This window comes from Mycteria americana, chromosome 1, assembly GCF_035582795.1.
Source record: "Mycteria americana isolate JAX WOST 10 ecotype Jacksonville Zoo and Gardens chromosome 1, USCA_MyAme_1.0, whole genome shotgun sequence".
Taxonomy (NCBI): domain Eukaryota; kingdom Metazoa; phylum Chordata; class Aves; order Ciconiiformes; family Ciconiidae; genus Mycteria; species Mycteria americana.
The window spans coordinates 43,996,221-44,012,537 of NC_134365.1; the positions used below are offsets into that span (position 1 = coordinate 43,996,221).

At 39.7% G+C, this 16,317-nt stretch overlaps 1 protein-coding gene across 14 annotated transcripts in view; it reads left to right on the forward strand.

Annotated features, from left to right (window-relative positions):
• The window catches only part of NAV3 (neuron navigator 3), a 564,703-nt gene that overhangs the window by 501,777 nt on the left and 46,609 nt on the right, over window positions 1-16,317 (forward strand). For 10 of the 14 annotated variants that reach the window (XM_075495976.1, XM_075495912.1, XM_075495921.1 and 7 more), the window contains 5 exons: window positions 192-897; window positions 2,469-2,957; window positions 9,553-9,594; window positions 11,929-12,089; window positions 13,955-14,143. In XM_075495976.1, coding sequence (XP_075352091.1) covers window positions 192-897; window positions 2,469-2,957; window positions 9,553-9,594; window positions 11,929-12,089; window positions 13,955-14,143 — 1,587 coding nt within the window. The remainder of the gene's footprint in view (window positions 1-191; window positions 898-2,468; window positions 2,958-9,552; window positions 9,595-11,928; window positions 12,090-13,954; window positions 14,144-16,317) is intronic. The other 4 variants (XM_075495951.1, XM_075495960.1, XM_075495998.1 and 1 more) reach the window with 3 other exon arrangements.

Here is a 16,317-nt window from a genome sequence, read left to right on the forward strand (position 1 = left end):
ACCTATAATGTATCGTACCTGCTACTGACTGCTGATGGGGGACTAAAGACCAAATTGGTCTGGTTTTTTAGGGTAATTTTTCTATTTGTGTATTTTTTCATTTTGAAATTGTAACCATATAGTGTTAAAATTAGATATTGAGACATTACAGCTTAAACACAAATGACCTTTTCAAATATACTTTTATTTAGGAAAAACAGATGATGCAAAAGCTTCAGAAAAAGTGAAAACTCCCCTGAAAGGAGCCTCCATTCAGCGCTCTCCATCAGATGCAGGAAAAAGCAGCGGCGATGAAGGAAAAAAGCCTCCCTCTGGCATTGGGAGATCAACTGCTACGGGGTCCTTTGGATTCAAGAAGTCTGGGATGGGCTCTTCTACCATAATCACCACAAGCGGAGCAACTATCACAAGCGGGTCAGCGACTCTAGGAAAAATGCCAAAATCTTCAGCCATCGGCGGGAAGTCCAATGCAGGGCGGAAAACGAGCTTAGATGGTTCCCAGAACCAGGATGACGGCGTTCTGCACATGAACTCGAAGACAACTCTCCAGTATCGGAGCTTGCCTCGCCCATCAAAATCCAGTGGCAGCGGGATCCCTGGCAGGGGCGGCCACCGCTCCAGCACCAGCAGCATCGACTCCAATGTCAGCAGCAAGTCTGCTGGTGCTGCTGCCACCAAACTGCGAGAGCCAAGCAAGATCGGGTCCGGGCGGTCCAGCCCCGTCACCATCAACCAGACGGACAAGGAAAAAGAGAAAGTGGCCGTGTCTGATTCCGAGAGCGTCTCGCTGTCCAGCTCCCCCAAATCCAGCCCAACTTCAGCGAGTGCCTCTGGCACGCCAGGACTTAGGCAGCCGGGATCCAAATACCCAGATATCGCCTCACCCACCTTTCGAAGGTTAGTGGTTTTCTATGAATTCCTGAAGTTGCAGTATATAAAGCAGGGATTTTCAACGTGTTGAAGCACTGGGCAAAAAGCCTTTTCAGGGCATCTTTTGCCACAAACAGAGAATCATGTGCAAAAAGATAAAAGGGTAAAGGTAATATTTTTTCACACAACGCAATTATTCCTCTAAGGCCTAAAGACCTTCCCAGACCTGAAATGGCTGTTCCTTGAGCTTTGAGCATTTTAGGTACATTCCCATAACAACAGTGTGAAGGCTAGAATAAGTTGGACTCGATGATCCTTATGGGTCCCTTCCAACTCGAGATGTTTTATGGTTCTAACTTTTTATTGAATATTCAGGCACATGAGAAGTTCCCTCTCAATACTCTGATAAACCCCCAAAGGGAAGAAGGATGCCTCATTCAGGCACATTCTGTTACTGGAACAGGCGATGCCATAGCCTGGTTGGAGAACTGAAGAGCTCTATAGAAAATAAAGTATTTGCTTTCACGTTGTTGGCAGCTTCAGCTACAAGCATTACATTATCTTAGCAGCTTTGTTACATCTTTCATCAAAAACATTAACAAAGCGAAATTTCAATTGGAAATGCTCTATTGTAACGTTTCTGGAAGTATAAATCTGGATGAAGTATATATTGGGATGGAGCATTTGCACTATTGGCGAAAAAGCCAATAGTGCCCTCTTGTGCCTAGTTACCAAAACAGCACCTCCAGGCTGCTGGGGAGCTGCAGCTGATTTGTGTGGCCTTGGTAATACGTGAAATGGAATCTTATGTTATTAGCCATGCCTACTTCACATCACGATAAGTTTTGCATTTATTTCTTATTAATTTATGAGCTGCACCTTAACTGCAGCTTAAAAGGTTTCCAGTAAAACATGAAGTCATCACATGACCTTTTATTTCAATAGTTTATAGGATTTGGGGGTTTTTTTCATCATCACTGTAGAATTTTCTTCTATAGAATTGCTGGAAGCAGTTATGTGAAATACACCTCTGTCATGACTGTTCTTGGAGACAAACTGAGCCCATTTAGCTCTGGTGCAGTTTATTCTGTCTGAATGGTTACTACATGACCGATGACCGCATGACCGTCTGTGCAAAAGAACAACAAGAGGGAAATTTTACACAAATACTTAGGTGTTTATTAAACTATGAAGGATTTTGCGAGTGTTTGTTGCAATCATTTTAGCTGATTTGAGAAGTGGAGGGTTTATATGCTAATGACTTAGCCGTGGGAACGCTTAATTCCTGAATTTGGGTGAAAGTGTAATCTGTTTATGCACTAATAAGACAAAAATGTGCTTATTTTAACTCTCTCTGGGAGGGTCTGTATGTGCAAAGAGCACATCTGAACTGGAGTGAATGAGCTGTTGCTAATGAAACAAAGCCTGATTATTGTGATATGGTTAAGTGAATTTAATTTTGCGATGCAATTGATCAACTAGGTAGGCATGATTTTAGTAGCGGTAATTAAAAATGTGTAGTTTGGCTCTTAGGATGTTACGCCATGAATGTTTAATGTGGCTATCAGTTTCTCTAAAGCTATTTGTTTTACATTTAGGTTGTTTGGTGCCAAGGCAAGTGGTAAAGCTGCCTCTGCACCCAGTACTGAAGGTGTGAAACCCACATCGGCAATGCCCAGCCCTAGTACCACATTGGCACGGCAAGGCAGCCTGGAATCGCCATCCTCGGGCACAGGCAGCATGGGCAGTGCAGGTGGGCAAAGTGGTAGCAGCAGCCCCCTCTTCAGTAAACCTTCGGACTTAAATGCAGATGTTGTAAGCTTAAGTCACTCCTTGGCTTCCAGTCCCGCCTCAGTGCACTCTTTCACATCAGGTGGTCTTGTGTGGGCTGCAAACCTGAGCAGCTCTTCAGCGGGCAGTAAGGACACACCAAGTTACCAGTCCATGACTAGCCTTCACACCAGTTCCGAGTCTATTGACCTTCCTCTTAGCCATCATGGCTCTCTCTCTGGACTGACAACAAGCACTCAGGAGGTTCAGAGCCTGCTCATGAGGACTGGAAGCGTCAGATCTACTCTTTCGGAAAGGTGAGCTTGCCTATAGATACAGTGACCACGAAACCAGTGAGACGCAAAAGGACAGGAGCCAAAAAAATAAACCCTCCACCTGTTTTCCTAAAGGGACACTGTTTAATTAGCAGCTTAGTCCTTTATGTAAAAAAGGAAGGAAGGAAGAAAAGAAAGCTGAAGGTAATCGCAGGCATTGGGCATGGAATCAACTGCCTTTAAGGTTTTACAAGCACATTTTCTATCTCGAGAAATTTTTTTGTTCCCTTGTTCTGGAGAACAACCAGAGAAAAGGGAGATATTGTCTAATTAAAGACAAATCTAAACAGCCACAGAATGACTCCTGCATGCTGGATCTACCTGCTGTCCCAGCAATTGGCAGCTCCAAAGCTGTATCGCTGCCCTTTTGCTAACAAATCTTCTCCAGCAGTGGGATCCCACCCCTTTTCTTCCCATCAGCTCAAAGCACAGGCAGAGCTGGCGGGCCCCTGCCTTCAGCTGACCACTCTTGCCTTGAAATGCCCAGTCCTGACAAGTTGCGTCTTACATGGTAATCATTACACAGATCCTTACTAAAATGCAGTTTCACTGGCAGGGAGACAGTTTACAAGATGAGACCCTCACTATATGCACAGTCCTGCTGAGTGTCTGGAACAGACCAACAAAAGCAAGGAAGGGTTTTCCTCTGCTTGCTCTTCGTAACATGCAGATATTTTACTATTTATTTTGTATTATAAAGTGGTGCAACCACCCCGGCACACTTGTACCATGATTATTTTTTTAATTTTGTGTGTGTGTGTGTGTGTGTGTGAAATATTTATTTGACTTTTGCAAGAGGGAAAAAATAAACTTTGCTAGGCAGTAAGTAATTTTCACTTCCTGTGAAAATTTTGAAGATTTGACAGTGAAACTCTTATCTCACATGGGGACTGAAAAGTCAATATTAAATATTTCATTAGCCTTTGATCCAAAAAAGAAGATTATACTGAGCCAGTCAGAAATATTTTAAACTTTTAAAGGTTAAACTTAGTTGTTTAGAAAATATATAATTAGTTGCAGGAAAAAAAGATCTTTTTTGTATACAAGTGAAAAACATACACTGTTAAGAACTTTTTCCCTTTATTTAAACCCAGAGATTTTTCAATACCAATCCTTTCTATGGAAAGATTTCACTTTCAGTGAATCAGCATTAAAAAAAAAACCCAAACAAACAAAACCAAACCCCTAAACAACTCTTTGCCAAATCCAGATGGAGACTCTCCGCAGATTTCATTCTCTTATGTTGCATTCATAAGTATTACTATGTCAGCTAAGATCACACCTCTTACTAATATAAATGCAACACTATAAAACGTGTTTGCACCAATATAAGGTATGATAACAACAATAGTTACAAATACACTGATACATAAGTGATTTGTAATTTGCACTGTGCCTTTAATTTTTAAATAGTAATTTGCATTGTGTGCCATGAACTGAATGTGACGATATTTCTTAGAAAGTTAATTATTAATAGTTAGATTATAAAAACCTTCACTAATTTTTAGTGCTACATATATGGATGGTGAGGTCAATAGGATGATGTGGAAGAGTATGAATTTATGCCAAAGATCATATTTATACAGAGGATGTTAAACATTACATTGAAAATGTTAATGGTTTGGCATAAGCTCCTGAGCAACCCCCACTACTAATACTTTATGTATTTGTTCAGTGACTTAATTTCAGTGGTTCCAAATACTTTGCCTTTGGCAATATTTTTAAGTTTCAGATTTGTCCATATGGGGATATTATGATTGAGTCCAGAGAGAGCCATTTATCATGTTGATCTGGCCTCAAAACAAATATATGTACCTAGAGAAAATGGTGTCATTTCTTGAATTATAGCCCCAGTAGGGTTTTTGCAATTTGATTTTTCTGAAAGGTCTGTTACAAGTGCTGTGTTATTTCTAAACTGTTTTATACACTAAAACCTACATGTAGCAAAGTATTTTTTCACAACAAAAGCATTGGTTTGCAATGTTAGAGACAGATATGTTTGGCAACAGATTATGTCCTTTTTCCTTTGTAAACTCAGATTATATTTGAGATGCCTCTGGCAATACTAGTTGTAGCCTGGCATGGCATAAGAAATTATCTGCAAAGAGGCTTATTCTTTTTCTTCAGTCACTCTAGAGCTTGCAAAAGACTGAATATCAGCAGTCTGTATAGTGAGATACACTAATACAATGCAGAGACAAAATCAGAAAGACAGAAGCACAAAATGAGATACAATTAGCGAGCAACATAAATTCTACACACAGAAAGCCTAGGGAAAGCTAAAAGAGAAGAGAGAGCTAACAACAGATGATACAAATAAACAGGGCTTTGCTTCGTTGCAGCATTAACTGCAATTTGATAGCTAAGCATCACTAATGGCAAGCATGCTAAGAGGGAATGAAAAGGTTAAAGATTACCCCAATTTACTGCTCCTGATGAACTTTTCACTTCCCTGCTTCAGACAGTCTGAAATAGCCCTGCAGTCGTTAGGACTGAAGAGGTTTCAAAGGGTCTGTGCCGAGGAAGGAGCGAAGAGGAGGGCTGGGATGGAGGACGAGGGGATTGTGGGCAAGGCCACCTTGCCTCGGTTCCTGGAAAGATACGGAGGATATTAAACAGAATGGGTTAAGTAACAGATAACATCGGATTTGTCATTAACAGCCTTTTAAGTAACGCTAATTTAATTCATTTGCAGGAAAACAGGCTTTGTAAGTAGAGGAGAGGAATTAGATACAATAAGAAATCCTGAACTTAGTAAAGCTTTAGGTGCTGTTTTGGAGTACATTCTCACAAGCAAATGAAGGAAATCAAGTAAGGTGCTTGACCGATTGGTAAAGAGTTATCAAAGACTAGTGATCAATGGTTTATTAGCCTGAAAGGATATAAGAGGGCAGGATATATTTGCACAGATACAAAATGGAAAATGATGAGGCTATTTTGCAGAAAGAAGACAGTGTCTAAGGGGTTGTAGTGCTATTGCTGGAACAAAGCATTTTCCCAGTATTTTGAAAATGCAAGTATCACATGTAAGTCTCAGAAAGTAGTTATCCCATTCTACTTTTTCATGTTGAGGCTTTAACTTGAACACTTTGGGACATCGAGTTGTAGGAAGGATTTGATGCAACTGGAAAGGACCCAGAAAATGAGACCAAAATCTCAGGGTACATCTATGTTTCCTGCTAAGGAGAGTAGCCCTTGACTGCCTCCAAAAAAGCAGTCACCTCCCATGGAAACAGCAAGCCTGCAAGGTCTCGGCTACATTTGCCCACACATACCTCCGGGGAGGATCAGACGTTGCCCACACCAGGTCTTCAGGCTACCCACCAAGCAATGGTATGGCATAAACACAGAACTCCCTGGCAACTGCTGTATAGATACAGTGTCAAAGTTTACTCCAGCCAAATTTTGTGTCATTCGATGAGATGCTTTTGCATTGTAATAACCAGAAAATGGGTTCAGTAAATACTAGCATAATATTTGCTTTTTCAGCAAAATTTGCATCTCCCTCAGGACTTTTGCTGGTTTTGCACTAGCAGTATTTATTTAGACAAGTCTACTCCTGTTGTTACAGCAGTGTAACTCCCTGTGTGGGAGGACACTTGTATTTTAGCTTACAACAATTTAGAGGAATTAAAATAAATCATACAGGTACTTATACTCTAAAATAAAAGTGTCTACTTGGGTTAATTGGTGAAATATTGGCTTTAATTGATAAAATTTTCCAGGTTGACACATCACCAATAGCTATTTTGAACCCTTAAATGCTGTTGGGCATTGCAGATTTGTGTCTTTCTTCTGCTTGGTCTGAGTGACACAGCAAGGGATGCATAAAAATGCAGAAATATAGGAATTAACAGTGGTCTCACCAGCAATAATGACTGCATTTGAAGATTAGCAGAGTGGAAGTAGTTTCTAATTACACAACTGGCTTGCTCTGGTTTACTTTAAAAGGAAGTTTAGTTTTGAGGGCCATGAAAGTGCATTGGAATCCACTTAAGCTCTTCAAGACTTTCAGTTGTTTTAAATTATCACCATAGTTGATGGTTGTAGTTTTAAGGTGTGAAACAGTGCATCATGTATCAGATTTTCTTGTGTGCTCAGCCATTTGTAGAAACTGATTTATAAGTCCCATATCAGCTTGGCCCAGCCTGCCCTAGACCTCCCTAGGTGCTCCTTAGCTTGTAATAATTTGTTTTATTCCCTAAACAGCTCTGCAACAGTTAGGGATAGCCCAAAGATACAGCATTATGGCGCTTTCCCAAGTTAACCTCAATACCAAGGGCAGGTACGAACTGGAGAACTGTAAGGCTTCCTGTAATTTCCCCTAGAGAACTTGCAGACAGTTTCAGCAGTGCAAAATAAAGAAAAGGGAATGGAGATACAGTGGGCTTGATAACTTCAGCCTACATATGCATGGATCTTCCTGCAAGACTGCTTTTGGCAATTGACACGGCAAAGGAAAGCTTCCGGAAGAGTACAATATTCTCAGCCTCACTTTATATTGGTATTTGTTTTGAGCCAAAGGGACAGATTCCATTAATGCATTGCTTCTTTCAGGAAAGGACTGACCTTTTTTCATATCATCTTTAGAGGTCTTTTGAGCACTGAGGTCAGGCTGGTAGTGTCCAAATGGGATCACTGCACGTTACAGTTCAGTTCTATTTACCAAAGTTGCAATTCCTGTAGAAGTAACATACCCAGCTTCTTGGTGGAGGAATGCTTTCAGATACTAAAAAAGTATGAGCAGTTATGGGCCTGAATTAATAGTTACATAGTGAATTAATAGTTACATAGAACCATGGTTAATAGTTTCATGCAATTATCTGAAATCTAGGAGCATCTTCATAAGATTTAGTATTTAAGAAAAGCAAAATGAATGTTTGCTACATTCACTTTTACGCAGTTGCGATAGCTCCATGCTCATGTTGAGGAATACTCACCTCTATTTCATTTGGGTATCTGAATTCAAAAGTTTTTGAGCAAAATCCTATGGTCACTACTAGCCTATTTATCTGACTGACTTATAACTCTTGGCTTGTGGATTACTTTAAAGGAGCACTGATTGGCTCCTTTAGTTTTAGATAATGTGTTATAGATTAGTTTGAAATACATAGAACTTCAAGTTAAAGTAATATTTGAAAATGTATTGTTCATTAGGGTGTTTGAAGTATTTGCAGAAGAAACTGGTTTTGTTATTATCATCATGTTTATTTGTTTGGAAATTTCGAGGTGCATAAAGGAACATCAAGGCCCTGTTCTTCTCTGTAAGGAACTAAAAAATACATGAATCATGCATTCAAATTCATGTTCTCTTTTACCAACCGTTCTTGGTCCTTTTAGTTATGTTGGGAGCAAAATGCTGAAAATTTAGTCCTCTGCCTGATAGACGACTACTCTCACATGGACCATGATAGCTGGGCCTGTGCTGAAATCCTGCAAAGTTTCTCCTTCCATTTGCTTTCTCCCCAAGGCCCTAAATTAAACCAGTAAAATTGCCTATAAAAATTCCTGGTAGTAAGAGGGGTTTACTTCCATTAGTCTGAGCCCTAGTGGTAATGGATTGTTAATGCCAACAGTATTTTCACTGTCTTTACCCATTTGGATCAAGGGTACGGGGCAGTGGGGCCTCCAGCACCCCCCGCACAATAGAAAATTACCTTTAATAAAGGCATGAGAATTTTCCTGGATAGGAAGGGTCCTACGTTACTGTTGCTCTCAGAGGTGTGATTGTAATAGGTAATACAGAAACTTTCTAAAGCCATTTCACAATTTAATCCATACGGTGACACTAAATTATGTTCTTAAGGGAAAAATGTTGCAACACTTACGTGATGGTAACTAGTTCAAATTCAACCCACACTAGTCAGGGACCGATCTACCAAGTCTTTATGAGGAAATGCCCAAATGACACTTATTTGAAGAAAGGCTAGTGGGTGCCCTTCTAGGGATGGGGTTTAAATTAGGAAAACTCCAGCCATAGATCTCCGGTGATCAGCCACTCTGCCACCACGTGTGCGTGAATATGGAACAACGTTGCTCTGGTGCTATATTTCATCTTCCCCACCATCACCTTACTATGATGTGAGCCCCACAACAACAGAAAGCCAAGGGTCTGTATATTTAGCACATATTTCTACAAGCAGAGCTGTCATTTGGCTTCTGGCGAGGCCATGCTGTCTCTTAGCAGGTGCCGCAACCTTCATTTCTTTTGGAAATCTATTGGCATATCATAGGCAACTGTGAAAAATAAAGATGCATACTGTGACCATATGATTCTCACACAGATTGCAGGGTGAAGCTGTAGGAAGGTTAGAAATAGTAAGGAAGGATTTCTTTCTAACTTGGACAGCCTCCAAATTACTATTGACCCATCCCAGAGCATGTCTAGATGAAAAATGGATGTGCAGCAGTCTGTGTCCTATTGTCCCCTCCAATGAGTCAGGGATTTATCATGAAAGATATATTAAAGAGCATTAAATGACCTTCTGTTATGCACGCATATCTAGACCTTTAAAATTTGTAATTCTGAGCAGTCCTGTTTACTGTATGTCCTTAGGGATTTTTTTTGTTTTAACAGCATGCAGCTTGACAGAAATACACTACCCAAAAAGGGATTAAGGTATATATTTTTTTGAGCATGACTGCTACTTCTCTGTTTTTTCTGTAACTTTTTCTACACTGTCTTTCCTTTTCTTTCTCCTTTTGTTGATACTGTTTAGAACAGAGTTCTTGCTACTTAGATTCAAACCAAAAACCGTAGATTTTAACAGTGGACATTTTATTTTCAAGTCTGCCTAGTAAATAAATTTCCTTTCAAGATATATCACGGAAAGTGAAAACTGTTCAGGATAGTTTTCTTATGCAATGAAACTTAAAAGGCATTGAATCCTGGAGAGCTAAAAAAGATAGAACAAGATACTTTTGCAATTCAGTGGGACTAATTATTGAAAACATTGTTGAGAAAAACAACATCTTAGAGGTGGATCTGAACTTGAACTCTAAATGCAAACACTCATGCAATTTGAATTGAAGATCTAGTAAAGGGTAAGGCTAGAAAACACTAATTTTAATAGCTGAGGTTTCTAAGTATAAAATGAGCCCTGCTCCAGCTAGTCTTCTTGATCCCTGTCCAGCAATACTCAGAGTCCAACTTTGCTACTAATTCCCCACTAATTAGAGCTGTCTTCATCACAGAAAACAGAAGTCATCTACCCTCTTCTGCCCTCCATGGTTAAAAGGGGGGATCATTAGGTAACACGACTGGTCTCATCAGGCATGGCAGCCTATCTCCCTAATCCAGGAAGGAGATTTGGCAAGCAAGGGTATATGTGCATGCACACAGACACTCTGCAGCCTTCCAGACACGGAAATCACACAGTTAAATCTCTTGAGTTATTGATAAATAATATTTTATGAAATTTTAAGATAGTGCTAAAGTGTTGTCACTAGATAGCACCTTCCACTCTTCTGCACTATCCATTCCTTAAAAAGGATTTAATCGAATTTCCTGCTATCGCAAAACAATCACTTCAGATTGGGAGAGAATGGAAAAGGTGGAGGACATGAAAGAGTCATAAAGGGGACCCTGCAAGGGTACAATGGGATGATTGAGGTTTGTGGCTGTACGATTGTAATGGTGGCTGAAAGCTGAAAGTGAAATGGAGTGGGAAAACAGCTTATAGGCATATAATCCTGATCAGTTATCCCAAAAAGACCGTCACTTTGATTTAATGTGCAGACATCCCAGTCCAAGGCCCAGATCCTGAATTCTCATTTTCCATCTTTCTGATCCGATAACCACCGGGTAACTCTGCTCTACCACATTTATAAGCAAAAATCATAGCTGTCTTTTTGAAAGGAGAAAGGAAGTAAATATTTAATCAGGACAAGATGTTTTAATGCTGTAAAATATCGTACAAAACCCCAAGCACAACATGAGAACTTACATGTTCATTTAATCTGCTTTCTAAGCAGAAATACTTGTGCCTTGCAAGCCTGAAGCCAGAGTATCAAAAGCCCTGTCTGCTCTGCTGTTCGGGGAACACTGATGGCTCATGACAGTGGTGAAGAAGGTGCTCATTTCTCAGCAGGAGATTGTGCTGAATGAAGCAGGCTATTGCTGAAAACAATCTCTTGGTTAAGACCCACACTGCCTGCACATTTTAATGTTTAACCACTGCCAGAATTGCCCCTCTTCCAGCCCAGCCAAAAGAGGCTGGGCCAGTGAGTTACCAGTTCTCCCTCTTAGCCCATGTGTCAAGTTGCACTTGTTTTGTTGGTTTGCCACAGGAAGCAGTTGATGAATGATTTGATTGCCAGACTTCTTCCTTCCAGAGAACTTGTTTCTGCTAATTGCGGATTTTTCCTGTCCCTTTCCCTCCCCCCAGTTTGGGGCAGGACCCAGTGCCAAGTAGCATTCAGAGCGATAGACTGCGCGTATGACCATGAGTAGCTGTCATTACCGATGCAAACTCCTTTTTCAGAGTCGTTGATCTGTTTCACTCCTGTCATCTAACCAATTGCCCACACGATCTGTGGCAGATGTCATTTTGTAAGCGGCTACTCACATTTCTTGGCTTCTAGTCTGTCCATTCCCCCCCGTCCTAGACATACAGCTTCCGAGCTTTTGCATCAGCCTGTACACTTCCTATAGCTTTGAAGTCCTTTCCTGTCAACTCAGTTGTCTGTCTTCTATGGTTTATCATCATACCTCTTCAAAGGAAGGGAATGCTGTTTTGGGGAGGGGGATGAAGGTGAAAGGGGTTTCAAGTCTTGTACTTTTTCTGTTGTAATAAGATGGTAAATTTTACCCTGGTGATAATCACTTGACTAGACTTGATGCTTTCCAAGGGTTTCATTCTATCTAACTGGTGAAGGGTATTTATGTGACACCTGTTTCTTTCCAAACCATCACCTTGTCGTTGTTTTGAGCATGTCAGCTGTGGTTTTTCAGATATACTCCATCATCCCGGCAGACGAGTCAGGAGGAAGGCAAGGAATGGCTGCGCTCCCATTCAACTGGAGGCCTCCAAGACACTGGCAGTCAGTCCCCGCTTGTTTCTCCTTCAGCTATGTCTTCATCTGCAACTGGAAAATATCACTTTTCCAACCTGGGTAAATGCTGTTTCCCTTCACTGTTTCTCCCACTGTAGAATAGAATCATGAAATTCAACCATTCATATTTCTTAGTTTGCCAAACTAGATAATTTAACATCTCCATCACCATATTGTGGTACCTCACTAATGAAGGAAAAGTCACAGTGGTTTTCATGAGTAGGCCAGGGTACCTCCTATTCTGCATACAGAAGAAAAGATTCTCTATGACTTGCCCAAGGAGAAGAAAATCTGAGGCAGAGCTGGAAATTAGCTTCTAGTTCAAAGCTATTCATCTTTTAGGATTCACAGTCAGTAGGATTCTTTCCAGTGATTTTAGTGAATGTCGACGCAGACACTAAACAGTACTTTTTTCCTGTATACAGGTTTGCTTTGAGATAGGCCTTTCCAATGCGTTTCTGTGGCCGGACCTGGCTATAACTGCACTGGGCCCAATTCAAATCCCGTCCTTGAATGCAATATAATATTTTAGGATGTGAGTCACATTTCAGATTTATTTGATTACAGGTCAAGATTTAGATTTGGGTCCTCTGGATCTTGTTTCAAGTTAATCCAAGACAAATTTAGTTTTGTTAATTATTTTGTTTTGTCTTTAATACTTAATAGAAAACCATTTATTTGCACCACGCTGGACACATACCTAGGTTCACAATGAGCTTTTGTGTTTTAGGGCCTTACTGTGGAATTAACAGCGACCTTTGAAGCATTCACACTTCTGTCACTCTGTCACAGCTTATGGCATCTGTAGGTTACAATCACTCAAAAGAAATTTGATCAGACATACAAATGTTGGTCTTTATTACATATGGGAAAAGAAGTTGAACAAAGCCACTTTTAAAAATGAAATTGAATCCTGGCTAAGCAAGCCACTGCTTTGGATTTCCTCCATGAACTTGCAGTAGTTTTAGACACAGCTCTTTTTAAGTAGTGTTTCTCTCACTCTATCATTTTCTGCTTACAATTATTTTCTTTTTCTTTTTGGTCATAGTTCTTGTACTCACAACAGAGAGCAATAAGATCAGGGTGTTTTAAAATTTATTTTGCCATTGTCCTTTGCTTCTTTCCATTATCGTAGCCCTATGAAATAATTTGCTCTCACAACACAGCTTCTCTGGCAGTTTATGATTTAAGACACATCTTGCATGAGCTAAAATAAAAGTCCAAACACTGAGGCTGAATTTGGATAGACAATTAGCTTTTTCTTCTAGGCATTGAGTTCATGTGGTCCAAGTGAACCATAACCAGGCTTTCCTTCCTACTGGCAAACAAACTTTGCAAAAGCTTGAAGTAGGTTCATCAACGCTGTTCTGGATTTCAACCATGAATGATTGGACTACTCCTGTTTATTAGGATGAGATTCAGCTGGCCTATGCAGGAATTTTAACCTAATATAGTGGTAGGTGCTGTAGAAAATCAAAGGATAAATATGTCTTGCATATGCCAATAAACTCTGGTATTAACAGCAGATGGTAATATAGGTATATAACAATAAAATACCGATACTGACTTATTAGAAGAGCTGCTTATAAAAAAATACTTATTACTTCTTATTCCTTTTTAACTTTTAACTTTTGAATCTCTCCCATTGATTTTCTGTCTTGGGCTGTCAAAGTGAACAAGTGTGTATTCAGACACCAGTGTTAGTGTTACCATGTGTTTTACAGGATTAGTCTCATCCAGCTCCAGCTCCTCGGAGATCATCTGTTTCACCTTTTTGCGGTGGCTTTGTATGTAGGAATAAAAGCCTTTCATTTTCTCAACAGCGTAAAGTCCACCTAACCATGCTAGTCCTACATTACAATTTTGTGCAGAACCAAAATTCATTTAATGGAAATGTGCTTCATTAATAAAGCTTTGTATTCCAGTGAGTCCAACCAACCTATCTCAGTTTAACCTTCCTGGACCCAGTATGATGCGTTCAAACAGCATCCCTGCACAAGACACTTCTTTTGATCTGTATGATGACTCCCAACTGTGTGGCAGTGCTACATCCTTAGAAGAGAGACCACGAGCGATTAGTCATTCAGGTTCATTCAGGGACAGCATGGAAGAAGGTAAGACTGAGTTACTATTTGGATCAGCGAATAGGCCCCAAAATAGGCCCCCCAAAATAGGTCTCCAAAGTGTAGTAAAATTCTAAAATATTTCTTCTGCAACATAAAAACTTAAATAATTTTGTGAAGTTTTTTTTTTTTTAATTCTGTTGAGCTGGACTCACAGGACTTCCTTACCCTAAAGCATGGAAGATATTTCTTTCACACAGTAATATGCAATGCTGTGTATGTCATACATGTATAAATCCTTTATCAGAAATTTTGGAGAAAAGGAAGCCATTCCTGGAAAATTATTTTATTCTTTTTGCCTCTAAATTTGAAGTGTCTGAGCATACCTTGACTACTGTGATTCCATGCTTTCTTAGTCCTACTTCTGTATTTCCTTTTTTTTTTCCAAATGCCAGTGCTACTTAGCTTCCCCTTTCTTTTGTAGTAATTTCATTTCCCCAATTTCCTACAGCCTCCTATGGCAAACACCATGTGAATTTCTGTACTTAAACTCCGTCATTTAATCTGACCTCAATACTTTCTTTATACAGATATTACTGTTGGTCTGTTTTCTTTAATGCTATGTACAACACCTGGAATTTGGGGAATATTTTTTGTCTTGGTTTTGGTTTATGTTCTTTTTTAACCACAGAGCAGCTGATAACTCCTAATTAAATGCACTGTAACATTTTCTTCTGCCTAACATTTCTGGTAAATCTGGTTATTTGCAGAATTCCCATAAGCACAAAGTTCTCACACCGTTTAAGTAAAAAAAAGAAAAAAAAACAAACCAAAAAACAACCAAACAAAAAATAAACCAACAAAACACAAAAAAAACCCCAAAACAGCCCACTACAATTTAATGGAGATTCATTCTATAACATAATCTCATCAATCTTGCTTACTACTAAGTGATGACAATATAAATAGTCTTTATAACAAGCAAATAAAAAAGTCTTTCCCTAGCTCCAAAGCTCATAGTTATGAGATAAAAGGAGAAAAAAAAAGTCCTAGATGAAATAAGGACAACTAATACTTTTACTTTTCAATTCCTTCTTCTGTGTTTTAGAAGATATGTCAGGCAGACATCTGGGTATGTAATACTAGCAGTAGGGTGCAGGACAGATCAAGCTGTGAGTTGTCAGCACAGAGAGGATGGCTGACTGCACAGAAGCTTATCACATAATTCAAGGACAGAGGTGACTACAGACCCTTTGCTGAGGAACAGGAGAATTGTCACAGGAAGCAGTGGAAGAATAATAGAGAAAACAAGGCAAATAATTTATGCATAGAAAAAGAGGTGTTAAATCTAGAATTTCAGTAATGGGTCACCAGTGGCTTTGATGAAAGCTTTTTCATTGGTCATGTTTCATATCCAGCTGGAGTGGATAACCATGATCAACCTGAGTAAATGAAAGTCAATGCAGCAATAATAAACAGTTTTCAGCAGTTTACGGTCATTAGAGATTAACATGAAATGATGCTGTTGGAAGGCCAAATGTATTTTATTTAAGATAGGAGCTCTGAGGAAGGTTATAGTGAAAGAAGTGAGGTGATGGGTAGAGCCGCTGCATACGAGAGGAGAATGGGAGTTTAGCTGAGAGATTTAAAGCAGAGACTGAAAGACAAAGATAGATTGAAAGCAACAGGATTTTAATGGTCAGCGTACCGCATCTTTGTAAATATTTGCCCAGTTACAAAATTAGATTTAAAGTCTATTTGGCTAATCCACGTCAGTTTGGCATACGGATGCCAGGTAGCCATTAAAGCAAAATAATTTATTTACCAAACCCTGGCAGATTATAAATATTAAACAAATTTCTTTTGAAACAAAAATGAAAAGAAGTAATGAAATAAATTATCTTCTTTAAAATTCTCTGTTGGGGTATCCTTCCTCAGGAGAATCATCAGAAGCAGAAGGGGCAATTTTGTCTCAGTTTTGTCTTCAACTGCCATTTTCAGAGAGGCCAGGAACCCCATTTTTTGAGCTGAAGTCCTGCAACATTCACTCGGTGCTCTTGAGGCTGACTCTACTGATGATTAGTGGAAATGTGGCACTATGTCTTGCAGTAACCCCTTGGCATGGATTACAAATGCCAGCGTGCATGGGTCTGCATTGTGCTGAGGGGAGAAACCAGCTGAGCAAAGGCTGGGAGCTCGCCCCAGGGAAAGTGAACTGTTTTGCA